General features: G+C 41.8%; 2 protein-coding genes across 5 annotated transcripts; one reads left to right on the forward strand and one right to left on the reverse strand.

Annotated features, from left to right (window-relative positions):
- The first annotated feature begins 676 nt into the window (after nucleotides 1-676).
- Nucleotides 677-8,901, forward strand: rbck1 (RanBP-type and C3HC4-type zinc finger containing 1). Its single transcript, XM_068712432.1, has 13 exons — nucleotides 677-823; nucleotides 912-959; nucleotides 1,939-2,083; nucleotides 2,456-2,552; nucleotides 2,693-2,891; nucleotides 3,272-3,423; nucleotides 4,029-4,202; nucleotides 4,987-5,147; nucleotides 5,308-5,404; nucleotides 6,217-6,396; nucleotides 6,511-6,609; nucleotides 7,310-7,453; nucleotides 7,561-8,901. Exons 2-13 carry the CDS (start codon nucleotides 917-919, stop codon nucleotides 7,639-7,641), a joined length of 1,572 nt encoding a protein of 523 aa, XP_068568533.1. The 5' UTR covers nucleotides 677-823; nucleotides 912-916; the 3' UTR covers nucleotides 7,642-8,901.
- Nucleotides 8,902-9,413: 512 nt separating this feature from the next.
- On the reverse strand, nucleotides 9,414-15,659 carry tbc1d20 (TBC1 domain family, member 20). Of its 4 annotated transcripts, none has more exons than XM_068712435.1 (8): nucleotides 15,223-15,659; nucleotides 14,746-14,931; nucleotides 14,477-14,557; nucleotides 13,558-13,744; nucleotides 13,349-13,450; nucleotides 12,589-12,730; nucleotides 11,897-12,075; nucleotides 9,414-11,758 (listed from the first exon to the last, which is right to left on the reverse strand). In XM_068712435.1, the coding sequence occupies exons 1-8, from the start codon at nucleotides 15,272-15,274 to the stop codon at nucleotides 11,494-11,496; spliced, it is 1,194 nt and encodes a 397-aa protein (XP_068568536.1). In that variant the 5' UTR covers nucleotides 15,275-15,659; the 3' UTR covers nucleotides 9,414-11,493. The 4 variants fall into 4 exon arrangements, with proteins under 4 accessions (XP_068568536.1, XP_068568534.1, XP_068568537.1 ...); XM_068712433.1 differs by having other exon boundaries at nucleotides 15,217-15,659; XM_068712436.1 differs by lacking the exon at nucleotides 15,223-15,659 and adding an exon at nucleotides 15,026-15,210.
- Between the last annotated feature and the right edge of the window lie 600 nt (nucleotides 15,660-16,259).

Genomic DNA, 16,259 nt, shown 5'->3' on the forward strand with positions numbered 1-16,259 from the left:
GCAAACACTTCTTTCAATGCTACACAAACTGTATATCTATAACCCACTATGTAAAGAGTAATGTGACGGAGGGGCCATTTTGCAATTTTAGAGCTATTAACACCAATGAAGATGTAGTTTATTATATTATGACGTACGCTTTATAGTGCAGGAATGTGTACGTATAATAACAATGTAAGTTTAGCGTTGTGAAATGTTTGATACATTCATGTCAAAACAACTTTGAGCTGTAAAATTCCACTAGACTCACTTCTATCAGACACTGCCATCTGCTGGAGGCTGGGAGTCAGTGTTTTGAACTTTTTTCTAACCCATAACCCATTATGATTATACTCCATTACATTTGATGTGTTATTGCATTCAGGTTTATTCCTTTTTAAGAATGTTATTATTAATGTAATTGTAGTCGTCGCCTTTAAACTGAAGAGCTGAATGCCTAGTTGGTGTAGTGGTCTGCCGTGGGGCGATAATAAAACGCTATAGTGTGAACATCCAGATGGCCTACACATAGGGACTATTTCATTGGTTTTCTTTTTTTTTTACAGAGTTAAATATCATCATCATCATCATAAACTTTAAAAGTTACAGGAGCAAGAGTCAGGGGGCGGAGCACAGCGATTCCAGAGCAACCCGTTGTCATTTCCTCTTCCTGATCTTCAGTAAGTTTCACTTTGTCCCTTCTGAGAAGTCAGAGCTGGTCACCGTCAGCAAGCAGTTTAGTCTTCATCTGGCTGGAGCTCCAAACTACGCGTGTCACCTGTAAGTCCACCTGAGGAAGTGAGTGTCTGATGCGGACAGTGCAGCGGCGACACGACCAGATAAGGTTGGACATAAACTTGTCTGTAACGATAGCTCTGTTTGTCATAACTGCGATGTTTACGCCATACATGTTGTTCCACTCCTCGTTTCAGGTGTAATGATGGCCTCTGAAGTTACACCGACAGTCGATTTGAAAGAGGGTGAGCGGCTCAACTTGGTTTCGATTGTGTTCTGAGGTTTCTGACCTAATGTCACAACATCCTATTCCCAATATATGGCATGTATTTATAACTCATGTCCCAGTGAAATACATGTTTCATAACTATGCTACGTGTTGTAGACGGAAGTGAAAGTGTGAAATTGTTCTGATTAGTCATGAACTTACATTCTTTAGTCTAATTATATAAGTACGAATACATAAAAGTAGGGGAGACAGGGAGCGAATGTAACATTTGTCCAAATTTTCCTTCATAACATACACCAGTCATCTTTTGATATAAGAAACATATATGTGCACTAATTAATAATATGACTTATATATTATCACAAGTAAATAACACATTCATTTTGATACACCTTTTTAAAATTTGTAATACATTTAGAATAAGGGAAATATATATATATATATATATTTATTTTTTTTTACAGAAAAATATGACAACACATGCAAATGGTGCTTATGGGCACAGGTGCTTACATTAGGCCATACATCTTGCAGCCATGATACCATCTCTATGCTAGCAACACCTTTATCTTCATCGGTTGTGGGTGTTAAATTTGTAACCAAAATCAGAGATACAATTAATTTAATTAGTTTGCAGAAGAAAAATACTGTACATCCAAAGAGTAACTTTAATACCTCAAAATCATGTATTTATTTATTTTTATATATATACTTTTGCCAAGGTTTTCTGATTGTTTCTGATTGGAGGAATTGAGTGTGGTACAATGGCCCCAAGCCTCCCCTACAATCAAATGTAACAATGTAATGTTTTTACAGCTGAAACACTCAACATGTATAAAGGCTATAATATGTGACAGAGAGGAAACTATAGACAATGCACCACACAGTGCACCAGCCAGTGCAATCCAATAGTAACATCCGTCACTGAGGAGAAATGTAGTGTGTTGACAATAAGCCACTTGAAGATAAGAACTCTTCGCTTGCTCCCTGTGCAGCGGAAGAACTGGCCCTCTCTCTGAGTGAAGCCCTCAACAGTGGAGACGGACAGGAAGCGGTCCAACTTTGCCAGAAACTGTCCCAACTCTCTGTCCCAGTGTCCGTCAGCGTCAAAAGTGAAGCCTACCCTCAGGACTCCATAAGGTGGGACACAACTGTGTGTATGTGCATGTGTCTGTGTGCGTGACTTCCTTATTTTGCCCATAGTTTCCAAAACTAAAAAAAGGAAAACATGAACCTTGTTGCCCATGGGAAATAATTTGCATATTTCCAATGGCAGTGTTTATTTGTTAGAGTGGATTCTGTTTTGAATTGGGATTACATAATTGCTAAGTATACGAGAAAGAAGGTAAAGAGTGGCGACAGCAACTTAACAACCAAAGTGTGTGAGCGCATGTACCGTATGTGTCTGTGTGTGGTTAAGGCTTGTTAGAAATGTGAAACTAAGTGGGGTCTGGATGCATATTTAATAGAAAAATCAAGGAAAAGCTGGTTCCATTATTTTCTATTCCATAGGTTGCGGGTTGGAGTGGAGGATGCTCAGTCAGATACCTTCATCCCAGTGACTGCTGTGGTTTCTACCGACATGACAATTGCACAACTTAAAGAAAAGGTACTAACGTGACAGCAAACGCTTCCAGCTTTATTTTCGATGCGCGCAAATACTGCACATTGCGCACACGCTTTCTGTAACAAATTTTCAAATCCAAATGTCAGTGAATGACCTGTCTGTCCCTCGTTTTGTGTTCACAGATAAGCAATGACTTTGGGTTCCACCCCTCGCTGCAGCGCTGGGTGATCGGGAAGCGGTTGGCTCAAGACCGGGAGACGTTGTACAACCACGGTGTCCGTCAGGACGGAGACCAGGTCTTCCTGTTCATCCTGTCTGCCAATACTGCTCAACTCACACTGCATCAGCACAAGCAGGACCAGGAGCAACAACGCATAGAGGGTCAGTAACAAACACGCGCGCAAAGAGATAAAAGCTGCTTATAACAGTTCTTTTCTTTGTCAGTTAATCGGTTCAATTAACTTTTTATCAATTAGTCAGTCAAAAATATTGACTATTGAATCCTGACTCTTACCAACCGGAGTGCAAAATGAGGAATGCACTAATTAATTACCGTCTTTCCTATGAACAGTGGCCAATTTAATACCCTTTGACTTTAATTGATCAAACAATGCCTAATTAATTAATGATCCAAACAATGTGTTTTTGATTTGATGCAGACACATTGAAATAGGTTCAATACACGCCTTGATTACAGTTGGAATTTACAAGGGAACTTACAGGTTATATTTAAGTTCAATGACATTATTATTTATTCTTAGGCATCATGGAGTCCATGCAACTTTTACCCAGAGGGCTGGGCAGAGGTGGTGGTGGTGGTGGTGAGAAGACAGCTGCTCCTCCCAAGACTGAGATTCCTCCTCCTCCTAAACCTAAACCTAAACCTAAACCAGCGGTGGCGGCTAAACCTCAGGTCAGAATACAACCTGTGCATTAGACATCATGTCTGCATTGTGACTCCATAACTGTAGTTAATATCGGGGGGAAATTGGTTTCATGTAACTTCTAATGATTATTTCTTACTTAGATTCGTTGATCATGTGTTTTCTATCTAGTTTGAACTTTGGCCTTTGGATAAACAGGCTCATGGGAACAAAGGGGGGCAACTTCCATTTGATAGGGCCTTATAGAGAACAGATGGTTACCTGATTTATGTAAACATCCCTAGGCCACATGGAACTGGACAGCTGGACTTTGATTGATACGTAGTTTCTGCTGAGGAGGATGATACTCCGCTCAGACAAACATTTAAGAAGGGCCTTCTTTACGGAGAAGGCAGAGTCTTCCTTTGTTCTACCATGGGTGAAGGAACGCTCTCTGCTATACAGCTGTATTGTAATCTATGACTCTGTTAGATTAATCTGTTAATTAATCTGTTCACTATTCTTTTAGAATTTTTCTATATCTTATCCTGTAATAAATCCTTAAAAGACAGAAGGCTTGAGATACTTTTTAGATCTCTCACAGGGAAATACTTTAATTTCCACCATAGTTAAGTATATCTGTGTTTGTATGTAGTTTGGCTGGCCCTGCCCTTCATGTACGTTCTTGAACAAACCAACGCGTCCCGGCTGTGAGATATGTGGAGAAGATCGGCCGGAGGGTTACCAGGTGCCTGACATCTACCAGCCGGACCAGCAGGAGGTTCTTCGAATTCAGCAGGAAAGCCTGGCCATGTTGCAGTACGAACAGGTAACCGCGCTGTTTATGAAAAATCAGGCAACTGGTATTTTCTGAAATCTGTTCAGCCTATCTTATCTAAATTTGACGAAACTGGGAAACACCGAGACTCTTCACAAGATAAGGGTGTTGTGTGGGGACCAGTCGGCAATAGACCTGCAGCACAGTGCAGCTGGCGTTTTAGCAGGAGTTGCCTTTGTAGTTGTAAAACTTAGACAAATATCAGAAACACCTCTCCATATAATGCAGTCTAGAACAGCACCGTCACTATGGCCTCAATGCTAGAACATACAATTGAATTAATAACTGTGACAGTGTCGAACAAAACTGAACATTATAGGCACCGCCCAAGTCAATTTAATGGCTGAACAGTCGTATTGGTGTGCTCTAGATTGTACTGATGTACACAGAAAAAGTAGCCTCTGAGTGTGTAGTAAGTGTTTTCGTTTTTTTTCAGCTTTGATCACATGGTCAGCCAACTTAAAAGATTTATATATTTTGTTCTGTGACACATTTTTATCGAATTTTGAACCAACATTCTTTATATGTATGATAAATGCAGAACCAATAGATGGCCCTTGTGCACTTACAGAGCCAAATAGATAAAAGGGGAAGTCCAGAAAAACGTTGGTGATGCTCATTGAAACTTTTAAAGCTGATGCCAAGAGCTTGTTGTTTCAACAAGTCTTCAGCGGTTTCACTTTCCCTTTCCTGGAAACAGAGGATAATGGGGTTTTGTAATTTGTACTGAATCTCTCTGTTGTTATCGCTTCCCTCCCTTTTCTGGGTGACGAAGGCTCAGCAGGAGGAGCGACAGAGGAACTTCCAGTATTTGTTGGCAACAGAAGACAAGAACCTTATGCCCAACGCCACAGAGGCAGACTGTCCGATCTGCTTCTCTCCCCTGGCAGCAGAGGAGGGCGTCGTGCTCAGAGAGTGTCTACACACCTTCTGCAGGTCTGACACACTGAATGATTTTGTCGCTTAGTCATATGTCCTAAAAAAAAAAGCTGATTTCTCCAGTTTCATGCCACACACATGCCATTATCTGCAAAAAATGGGCAAATGTTAGTATTTTAAGCGTTTATTCATTCGTATTTATTTTTTCCTTGTTTAGGGATTGTCTAAAACAGACAATAGTGAACAGTCATGATGCTGAGGTGCCCTGTCCAGAGGAATGTGACAGCAAGCTGCTGGACCGAGAGATCAAAGCGGTGAGTGTCAGACTGGAGAACGAGAAACTTTCTGAAGGTTTCTGGAGGAGGTAGAACTGCCTCACTAGGAACAGCACGCCTCTCTAGTGCTCTCAGGGGAGGGCAATGTTGTATCGAGTGATGCTTCAAAGGTTTGGTTCAAAGTGCATGGCCAGAGCTGTAGCGCACAGACATGAGGCAACAAACTTTATCAGAGGACTAACGTTTCAATGCCAAGTGCACCTTCATCAGAGTGAAACAGTACAGAGATGTTCATTCTCTTAAATAACCTCCCGTAATTAGGAACTGATTCAGCACAGGTTGATTCCCCATTTTTCTAGCCTGTGCTGAATCGGCTCCTGATTAGAGGAGGTTCGAGAATGAGAACTTCTGTGCTGTTAGACTCTGATGAAGGCGTTGAAAAGTTAGTCCTCTAATAAGGTTAGTTGCCTTAAATCCGTGTGCACAAAATCTAAAACACCAGTCCCATCTCAAAGTTGATGGCAAACACTAACATGTGAAAAACAATAATAATTCAAACGGTTTCGTGACTGTGTCTGTCTCCTTAAACAAGTGAAATGACAATCTGGTCAATGATGAAGAAAATCAATGTATGTAATTAAAATGAGCCCATTAGCTTTGTAAACCTAATGTAATATTTCACTGTTTATGTGGGTCTGCACTGGTTGGTTATAGTGGTAGTAAATCCATTATTCAAAATTCTTCCTGGGAGAAGAAAACTCAAGTTCTCTATGATGACAACCCTACAGTATGCACACTCTTACCCTCTCTCTCTCTCTCTCCCTGTCACCACTGTATGATCCTGGATACAGCTGCTCACAGAAGAGGAGCACCAGCGCTTTCTGGAGTTGCGTCTGAGCATCGCAGAAAGCCGCTCGGAGCACAGCTTCCACTGTCAGACTCCCAACTGTCGAGGGTGGTGCATCTACGAGGATGAAGTCAATGAGTTCCACTGTGAACTCTGCGATGAGACCAACTGCATTCTCTGCAGGGTAGGTTTTTTGGACATTCACTATGTTAACTGACCCGGGATTTTCTCGCTGTGTAGTAACAGCAGAAGCACCAGACATAAATGAAGTTTTGTGTGTGTGTGTGTGTTTTTGCAGGCCATCCATAATGACATGAACTGCAAGGACTACCAGGATGACTTGCGCAGCCGAGCAGAGAACGACCTGGCGGCTCAGCAAACTAAGAAGATGCTGGAGGTAGGGTCAACCTTAAAGCTGCAGTCTGTTGCACCGTTTGGCAGTTCACACTTGTATGCTCCTTGGCGCATGTAGATCAGTTTGGATCGAGAAACACATCCCCTCCTGTGGTTTTACACCAGTGTACTACTCAGTCAGCCATAAACCAGTACTGGAAGCTCTGAGGGGTCTTAAATGTAGCTTCATTATATCCTGCAGGAGCCTACTAAAACCCATCACATAGAACGTTAAATGATTTAATCAAATCTAATGGTATGAAATGATTCTATGATGAATCATGGATAAAGAAAAGGCTTTCTGTCTGCACTCGACTTCAAATGCCCAACTCATTTGTTTTACAAGTTCTGCACTGACCCTGACTTAGTTAACTGTACACTTTATATTGTAATATGCAATTTTATATTTGTGTGGCTCGAGCAACACCTCAGGCTCCTTGTTCTGAACTCTGACTGATTCCTTCAGTTTGGTCCATGCTTTCCCAGCGCCAAGGGGTTGTCCTCGTAATCTAACATCAACATGTTTTTTTGATTGTTGGGTGTATTCTGTGGCTGTTAATTGGCGCTGTTTTGTGTATTCTTTTTTTTTTTTTAATCACCATCTTGAATTGGATACTTGTATAATTCAGCGTTTTATTGTGCATTTCTCACCCTATGGCTACCCTGCATTTTGATTGATTTTATTCCACCGTATTTCAATATAGAGCCTGCTACAGAATGGGGAGGCCATGAAATGTCCACGGTGTGACATCGTCATCCAGAAGAAAGATGGCTGTGATTGGATCTGCTGTTTGATGTGCAAGACAGAAATCTGCTGGGTCACCAAACAAGCTCGCTGGGGACCAAATGTAAAAAAAAAAAAAATATTCACTCACACGCAAAGTAGAACACCACTTTTTCAGTGTTGGTTTAGTATTCAAGAAAATATGACTTTTCTTTTTGTTGTCTCTTACAGGGTAATGGCGACAAATCTGGGGGCTGTAGATGCCGAGTCAATAATCAGCCTTGCCATCCCAACTGCCAAAATTGCCACTGAGGGAAGCACACTAATGAAGACGCAGAGGAAAAGCAGATTTCAGCTGATGCTTCGGCTGTTAACTTAATGCTGGCTACGTGAATGTGTTCAAGACGCTGTACCGGAGTTGTCTTGTCATTGAGGCACAACTTTCTTTGTTGCGCTGTAAAACATATGCAATGTAAATGCTTCATACAAGCTATGCAAACTTTAAGCTATATCTTCTACATCTCCGCCGCTGAGGATTCTAATTGTCAGTGTGAGATTAGTGGGATCTTCTGATATAATAATACTTTGTTGTTGTGATTTATGAATGCTTAATGGACATGTTGACCTCTGGCTACTGCTTTCATAGGAAAACGTTTGATGAGCCAGCAATCCTATTGCTACCAGTTTAATTCTAAACTTTGATAGGATAAAGCTCTGAAAGTGACATTATTTTTTGTATCTCTTTAGAGAAATATGTAAAACAAAAAGGCTAATACTCATACTTCATAAAAAAAGAAAAAATGTCATCCAACAACTTAAAAATCCATAAATAATTAATTCACGTCATTTTTTCCTGTGTGAAGTATGGTTACAACTAATTAACTACAACTCATGAATAATTTGACTATTATTTGCCACTCATCGTTTAGTCTATACCAGATCTACAGACCAGAGTGTTATGATTGCTGGATACCAAAGTACCTTCCGAAGTAAACTGACCAAAAATGGGGGGTTTTTTTAAGTTGTAACCCGGGTATATTTGCTGTTTTTTCTTCCAAAAGTGACTATCATATGAATGTGTTATCTGCACTATAAGAGCAATAGATTTACTTTGCCGACTATTGAGAAGGATGTTGTTTACATTAAACGGATGTGTCCAAGCTACTCTGACGCACTTGATAAGAAATTTAATCCTGTGCATTTATCCCATCCTAAGTATTGAGCAGCAATAGGCTGCTGTAAAGCGCTCGAGGATCAACTCGGGGTTCAGTGTCTCGCTCAAGGACACTTGGACACACAGACAGGGGCCAGAGATCAAACTGTCAACCTTGTGGTTAAATCAATACCCGCTGTACCGAATGAGCTACAGCCGCCGTTGACATTGAAGTATCAGTTTGAAACACGGTGCTGTGGACAAATAATGATGCTGTATTTTTGTCAGGCATTTGGGACTTTAACTGGAGTACTTAAATGTTTTGTTTATGTCTTGTATCCATGAAGTTTGTTTGGCTCCACCTCCAAGTTTTGTAAAGTGACAGGCCTCGACTCTAATAAACTGGAACTGCAAGCATACAGTAGTGTGTACGCATTCTTGTAACACAATGAAATGTGTTAACGTTAACCCTAAAGGAAGGACAAAAACAAAGCTGACAGCTGAAGCTGTTGAGATGAGCCTGAAAAGATTTGCCAACGTAGCGATGAGCCTCAAAGTACAAGTTCTAAGTCTGAGATGTCCTAAAATTGCTGATTGTGTATGCAGAATCAAAGAAGTTTCAGAGAGAAAATACAAATGGTTACTAGGTAGGACCATAGGTGCCCCCCCCCCCTTCTCTGCAGCATGTCTGTTGGTGTGAAGACAGTAAGGAAAGGGAGTAGGGATGCTTTCTTCTCAGGAACAAAGTCAGGAGGAGGACTAGCAGGTGTCTGATATGAGAGTTGAAGGCGAGGTGAAGAAAAAAACAAATCCTGTTAGACTGTGGACATGCAAAAGGCCTCCGGAAAAATGATCTCTGAGTGCTCATAGAGAAAAACATTTATCAAAAGCATTTCTCCCACATGCTGCATTAACATAAATTGACACAACATTGAACATTTTCACTCTAGTTTATTAGCATTCTGTTGAACAACTTTACATTAGTATGACAGTTTCATTACAACAAAATAAACAAAAGGCAGATCCATTATTTAGTGCAATGATAATTAACGACAGCCACCGAGTGCAGATACATGGTGTGTTACAACACAGCTGAGCTCTCAGGCACCTCCGTGCATCCTGGGACATGTTCCAGGTCACCTTCAGTCTGTAGATCCTGTTACAGCTGAATCAGTGGGTCGCTACAAAGGCAGTGCACCACTCAACCATAATACAGGGATGGAGATGGGGAAGTATTCAGTTCCTAATACAGCAAAAACAACTTCTCTCTTCATGTCACTTCAATACCTTCAACTATACCTTCAGTTGACTGGATGTTGTAGGTGACCTGAAGTTAATAATTCAGACATTTTTCTGTTAAGCAAACGATTACAGACAAGCCAAACTCACCATCTTAGAATGAAGTGCTCTGACAAACTATTTGCAATGTATTTTCTGATGAGACTCAGCAATACAGGCAAGTGCCACACCACTTAAAACCTAAGCGACACCCTCTGAACCTAAATATGTGACTGAATGACTGGAACATTGGAATGAGCTCGACTGCCTCTGAAATGCAAATGCTACACTCAAAGCAATCTAACTTAGTTGATGTTATGTGTTAAAGCTAAATTCAAACAAAAACCTGGATCGCATTAATATGAAGGCTTGTGTGCTTTTTTTGCTTCTGAGAGGACCACCCTTCGAGGAGTGAGAAAAGCACCCATCAAACCAATATTAAAGTGATTTTACAAAACTCGCAGTCAGTGTGAAGAGGGTCCCCCACTGTGTCAGCCCAAAGACTACAGAATATCCACTTCATTTTAATCTCAGCACTGATATGTTCTGTTACCCAGTGAGTGAGCGTGTTACTAAACTAGAAGGAGAGATTGAATCATCTACTCCAGAGAAAGTGATGCAGAAAGCAACCCCTATTTATTAGAGGCCATGAAACACAGACACACTTTTAAGGTCGTGCAACCGAACAGTTAAGTGCGTGACTAAACAGGAAACCTCAAGTGAAACTAGTTCAACGTGGTTGATTATCTTTTTACTTCTTGTACCGTGAAAGCTGTACTCCAATCTGGGGCCTAATCCTTTAGAAGTTTTGAGATACAACAGTACATTTGAAGCAGGCTACAACGCATCTACTTGGATAATACCAATAAGAATTTGTTTTTAACTTCTCACAGATATGTTAAGCTGACCCCAACCATGAGCCAGAATTAAAATGCAACCATTGACATGTTTTAAAGATACTCCGTCCCAGAAAGGAAGCTACTTTCTTGAACAAAAAAACTTTTTGAAGACATTAAAATGGACAAAATGACCTATAACAAAATAAAATGGTGACCTTAACAAGGTGCCTGTGTCATGAACATCTCTCTTTACATCTGCTTATATACCTATAAATTAAGAAACAGTAGATAATACAAAGGACTCCTTACAACAATCCTCTATTTGGTCTTAGTCCAGGTATCAAATGGGTTGCGACCACACACACACACACACACACACACACACACACACACACACACACACACACACACACACACACACACACACACACACACACACACACACACAATTGGCAGCAGTTTCAAGTGTAATGAGTCCACCAAGCTTTCAGCATAAATGTCTGCGAGCATAACTCAATATCAGATTATATCCAAATATAAATAAACTTTAATAATGACAGCATCGGTAATAGTTCTTATAAAAACAGGCTCTTCATTATAACAGGATGGGCCCTTCATTTCACAACACCAGCCGTTGCAGCTGTTTTTGTGGTGCCCGCTCTTCAGGAGGAAGGACCTCCAGGTGGAGCCTTAGAGGCCACACATAGGACGTTAACACACATCCTAGAAGATGAGAAGAGGAGCGTTAACTGGTTCACTATAGAGAGAGCACTCCAGACAGTGTTAGACTGCATGGTTTGTGGTTTCACCACACCTTAAAAAGGGTTCTTGGAAGCAGACCCACCAGCATTCAAGGACAGATCTGCTGGAGCGTGGGAGTAAAAGAGGAGCAGTTCAAGGAAACAAGTCCAGTTTGGGGGCCCACTCCAGGGCCGAGTTGACCACAGCGAGAGCTGCTGCCCCTAAAGCCACCGTGAGACCCATGACGGCCAGTCGGACCAATCGGCGCGCCGTCGAAGGCTGGGCCACCGCCACTACCGCGTTGGCCGCCGAGCTCTCCAGTGCAGCCTGTCTCTGTCTGCGTCGACGACGGAGAACAGAGTCTGGTCGCTGTTGAGTGGACGCAAGGTCAAAGTCCTTAAAGGTAGAGGCGGCCATGCTTAGGAGGAAAAGAGAGATCGAGACAGACAGAAAAGGAAAGTGTTAATGCAAGAACAGTGAGCAACTTGAGTTGAGAAGTAGAAGAAAGTGGTAAGCGTCTGTAAAGGCAAGGTGGAAACCAGAGGGAGTTCAGTACCTGTCATGTGCGGCAGCCTCTCTGGCCATTTCAGAGGGAGGGAACTGGACAAAGAGGTCTCCCGCTCGGCTGATGAGCGTCTCATACGGCAGATCCTGGGGGATCTGAGACAGCAGGTGATGAACCATGGCCATATCGCACTCACACTCCAACACCTCCTCTTCTCTGTACAGCACAATCTGCAACACAACAACTACGTTAGTTATTGACACACTGATAACTGAACAGGTCATTTACCCATGGAGAGAAAGAAACCTGTGCTTTAGGTCAATCTTCACTTTGATGAATACCAGAATAAACTGATAATCTGATGTCAGAGAAGATCTTGGTACAGCTTGTATGCATGGACACAGTCATACCAAAAAAGTCATGTGACCGGTTCCCATGCTTGCTTATCACTGGAGCTGGGACATCTTCAGGGACACCCAGAGCCTCCTCACACAAAGTGTGTTTTGTGTGAAGGACACTGAGGCCTCTAATGTTACCTAGTGAGGGATGCAAAGAACACCACCTCCCTAAAATGTAGCTTTTGGCCTCTGAATCCCACATCAATAAATGTAGTTCACACAAATGTTCTTGCATATAGCTGACTCAGCAGACTCGGTTCATGCACCATAAAATGAAAGCTGGGTTTCTAAATCAGTAACTTTAAATGGCAAACTAGGAGAGCTGATTATAGGTCATAAACTTACCACAGCAGCAAAGTAGATGGGCATCAACGGATGGCAGGCCAGGAAAAAGTCATACAACCGGACCACATGACGGAAGTCTGACAGGACGTGACCAAACCAGGTGATCAGCCAACTGAGAGCGAAGACTGTCCCCACCTCAGCCCTGAGGATCGATCAATGAATGGCAGAGATCAGCTTACATTAGCGCACAAAACTGTGACGTGTGCCGACGCTGCACTTCAGGGACCCTGTATACTAAGCATTCGTTATGAAAAATGAGAGTTATCTGGAACTGAAAGACAGAGAGGGCAGCCGTGATGTTAGCCCTCTGTGCAGAAGACTTAATAACCTGTCGTGTTAAATCTTTACAGACTTAACACGAGTTGTCATAATAGGATCAAGTACGCTGAAAGTGCAGTCACACCTCTCCTTCACTTACAACAATAACGTCATCTTTATATTTGAGCGCGCTGATGTTTAACATTAACCTTTACCGTTTTAAAAACACCTGGGACAAGATATTGACAGTGATGGCAAGATTCATATAGAACAAAACTGCTTATACTATTTATAGAGTAGATATGAATGGTATTACATTTCATAGCCATAAGGAATGTCATGTAGAGTATGAGGCCTTTGAAGATAATTTAGCTATAATTAAGGCAGAACGGAAAGAAATATTAAAACTGCATATAGAGCGAGGATGGATTTCTCAAGTAACCTCTAATGAGACAGAAAATGATTTGGTTTGTCGTGTTCTCACTAAAACAGAGAGTCTTACTGTTGCATGAAGTCATGCACTTCAGGGTTGACCCTCTCAATGATGGGCATCAAATAGTTAAGAATGTGTTTCGTGTTATCCATGGTAGGATCCATGAAGTCCCTGAAAAAGACAAAACAGAGAGCCGTTTTAGAGCGCACAACAGACCATTGATGAAGAGGGGAAGAAGTGGTGGTGGTGGTGTTGAGGATTACATATGTGGTAAGTACCTGAGGTGGTGCGTGGAGAGCTTTTCCACAAGAGCAGTTGCAAGGCGCTCTCCCAGGACCAATAAGAAGGTGACAACAATGTCATGGTATCCTTGGTAGTAGTGCAGCTGGGGATTGCGTTTCAGAACTAGAAGGATGATGTCAATTAGTTCTTCCTGGAGACCCTCCCTCTGCTCATCTGGCATACCTGTACAAGACCACCCAGAGTAACATGCAGCTGTTAGTTTATTTAGGCTTTCACCTACCAGTCAAACCCAGCAGAAAGATGAGCAACAAACAAATAATACATTTCTGTAATCCCGGGATGAAGCCTAAAAGTACAAATTCTGCTGTGATCTGAATAAAATTGAACATTCAAATTTTTTTAAAGGGTACTGATTGAAAACTACAGAACATCAAGTTTTTTTTTTGTCCCCTCCAAAAGTAACAATAATACATTTTACAGTTTTGTTTTGAAGGCAGAACCCCTTGACTTCCACCTGATCACTGACAGACATCACAGTTAGATCAGACATGTGTCTAGTAGAAAAGCAGTAACGACAAAGCTTTGACATTGCATTGGTCAGTAGGATAACACATGTAGATTTTTGTTGATGAACTGGCTTCATGAAAGAGCTGAAATTACTTTATTTACATGTAAATGTAAACATTGATTATCAACAAGTTCCAAAGGAAAACAAACCCCTGAGCAAATATGTTGCTTTCCGTCTGGTTCGAAACCCTATGATTTACAAAATGTAAGTTGCATTACAGTGCATTTCTAACATGAACTCATGAGTCTAAATCTCGAGATTTAATGCTCAGGATTAGTGCACAGCCTGGCAGTGTGTTTATCTATAGGTGGGTCAGTTGTTCTGTACAAATACACACAGCAGGGCGTCATGAATCCGCTCTCTAAACTGGTAGGAGTTCTGCTCACCAGGCGGGAACCTCCGCAGCGAGCGCTGGACATCCAGTAGCACCTGGTTGTAGTCCTTGTTAAACTCCCGTTCTACCGTTTCTGGACAAGACATGTCAAAAGTCAGCATTACCACACGCTAATCAAATACTGGCTGTGGGACATTTTGCACCTGCGTGAACTCTGTTCACATTTGTCATGCATGTAGTGGGAAAGGTATGTGTGATGGCGTATAGATATGTAGCCTATATTGCTTGGCTTGAGCTTATGCAGCTATTCCCACGTGATACCTGGCTCTTGTTCCAAGACGTGAGGAGGGACGTTGAGGAGCCGAGGCCACACTTGACAGCGTATTTCATCAGTAAGCAGACCACCTTCACTGATGGCCATCCTCCTCAAAGCAGCCACGTCCACTGGACTCACACTGAGGGCATGTGCGATGTCCGCAATTTTCCTCTTCCGTCTGGTGTCCCAGTCTGAGACACAGATAAACACAGTGTTCAAGCAAGTGCTAACTTTTATCTTGGGAAAGTTTACGTTACGTGTACGTGCAGCTAACGGTTAACGTACGTTAACTCAACGCATTTGCGGAGGTTGTAGAGGGAATGGTGAGCCAACTTCAGCGACGTGAGCACGTTTATGACATTCAAGCGTATTTGGGGACTGGTTTTGCTTCTGAAATGCCCTAAAACATATGATTGCCCCAACACGAAGACAGCTAACGCTAGCGGTTAACAACCTTAGCGACATGTCAAACTTACCGTTACCTTGTTTTCCGTTCATCGGTGACGAGGCTCCAGCACCTCTGGATTTACTCATTTTTTGTCTCCGCTTCTTGATGTGTCCTTGTTAGATTACATTACTTGCCATCCTCCTTTGCTTGGCTACCCTCAATTTAGCCCTTCATGGCTGCCAACTGGGAGCTAGCTGTCTAATTAGCAAGGCCAGCCAATTCAAACACGGCCCGATAGTTAGCTAACTAACGCTAGCTATTCAGTGTTAGCTAGTTATCGAGCTAACACTACATTGCCCCGGTTCCGAAACTGCTATTTTCAGCGACACATCCATCATTATCCCTGTTACTGACAAACGTGTTGAGCATTAGGAAACGCGGCTTAACAGCAGTGCGGTTACACCTTAGACTGGTGAACCGGCTACATGTTTACATTGACGGAAGCGACCAATGGGATAGCTTGAGCTAGCCTCCGCGCTCACACTGAATGATGACGTAGGGACAAGATGACGTGATGTGACCAAACATCAGTGGAGGCGACGAGGAGGAGGAGTCCACCGGCTGAGTTTATCAAATAATGATGACGATTAAAAAAAAGACAATAATACAAATGTAATTATAGTGCTAATGTTATAATAATTTATATTCATATTTTGTATTATTCAACCATGTCTTTGATTGTTGAATCAAAGACATATTTCATAATTCATGCATGAAAGGGTTAAATATATAGTTTGCTTGTTAGTTGTTGATTGATTGATTGACTGATTAATTTACCTTAATTTAGCATTTACATTTTCTCCCTACTTAATTGGACTACTTCCACTCTTCTACATTCCAGAGGTAAACATTGCACTTTGTACTACATTTGGTGTATTTAACAGTAATTTGCAGATTCATGTTTTACAGACAACACTTTATAAACCAGCTACACCATCACAATGCTGCTTACACGTTAATGCATCAGTATTGATGATAACAGTAAGGAGCCAATAGGCCTACGTTATAGGTAATACTTCCATGGGCTACTTACTCCACTAGCAATGCCTTACTAAACTCAGTCAGCCACAT

Source organism: Cebidichthys violaceus, unplaced genomic scaffold (genome assembly GCF_023349555.1).
Source record: "Cebidichthys violaceus isolate CVI_PGR_0920_01 unplaced genomic scaffold, fCebVio1.0.p SCAF_17, whole genome shotgun sequence".
Lineage (NCBI taxonomy): Eukaryota > Metazoa > Chordata > Actinopteri > Perciformes > Stichaeidae > Cebidichthys > Cebidichthys violaceus.

What these genes read in the sequence shown, in the direction of transcription:
- rbck1 (XM_068712432.1), top strand. Translation starts at nt 917, where the DNA reads ATGATGGCCTCTGAAGTTACACCGACAGTCGATTTGAAAGAGG. An exon ending in TTGCACAACTTAAAGAAAAG is followed by an intron (nt 2,553 to 2,692) that starts GTACTAACGTGA and finishes TTGTGTTCACAG; the next exon opens with ATAAGCAATGACTTTGGGTT. An exon ending in TGTCTACACACCTTCTGCAG is followed by an intron (nt 5,148 to 5,307) that starts GTCTGACACACT and finishes TTCCTTGTTTAG; the next exon opens with GGATTGTCTAAAACAGACAA.
- tbc1d20 (XM_068712433.1), bottom strand. Translation starts at nt 15,274, where the DNA reads ATGAGTAAATCCAGAGGTGCTGGAGCCTCGTCACCGATGAACGGAAAA. An exon ending in GAACGGAAAACAAGGTAACG is followed by an intron (nt 14,932 to 15,216) that starts GTAAGTTTGACA and finishes TCTGTGTCTCAG; the next exon opens with ACTGGGACACCAGACGGAAG. An exon ending in CTCTCCACGCACCACCTCAG is followed by an intron (nt 13,451 to 13,557) that starts GTACTTACCACA and finishes TGTCTTTTTCAG; the next exon opens with GGACTTCATGGATCCTACCA.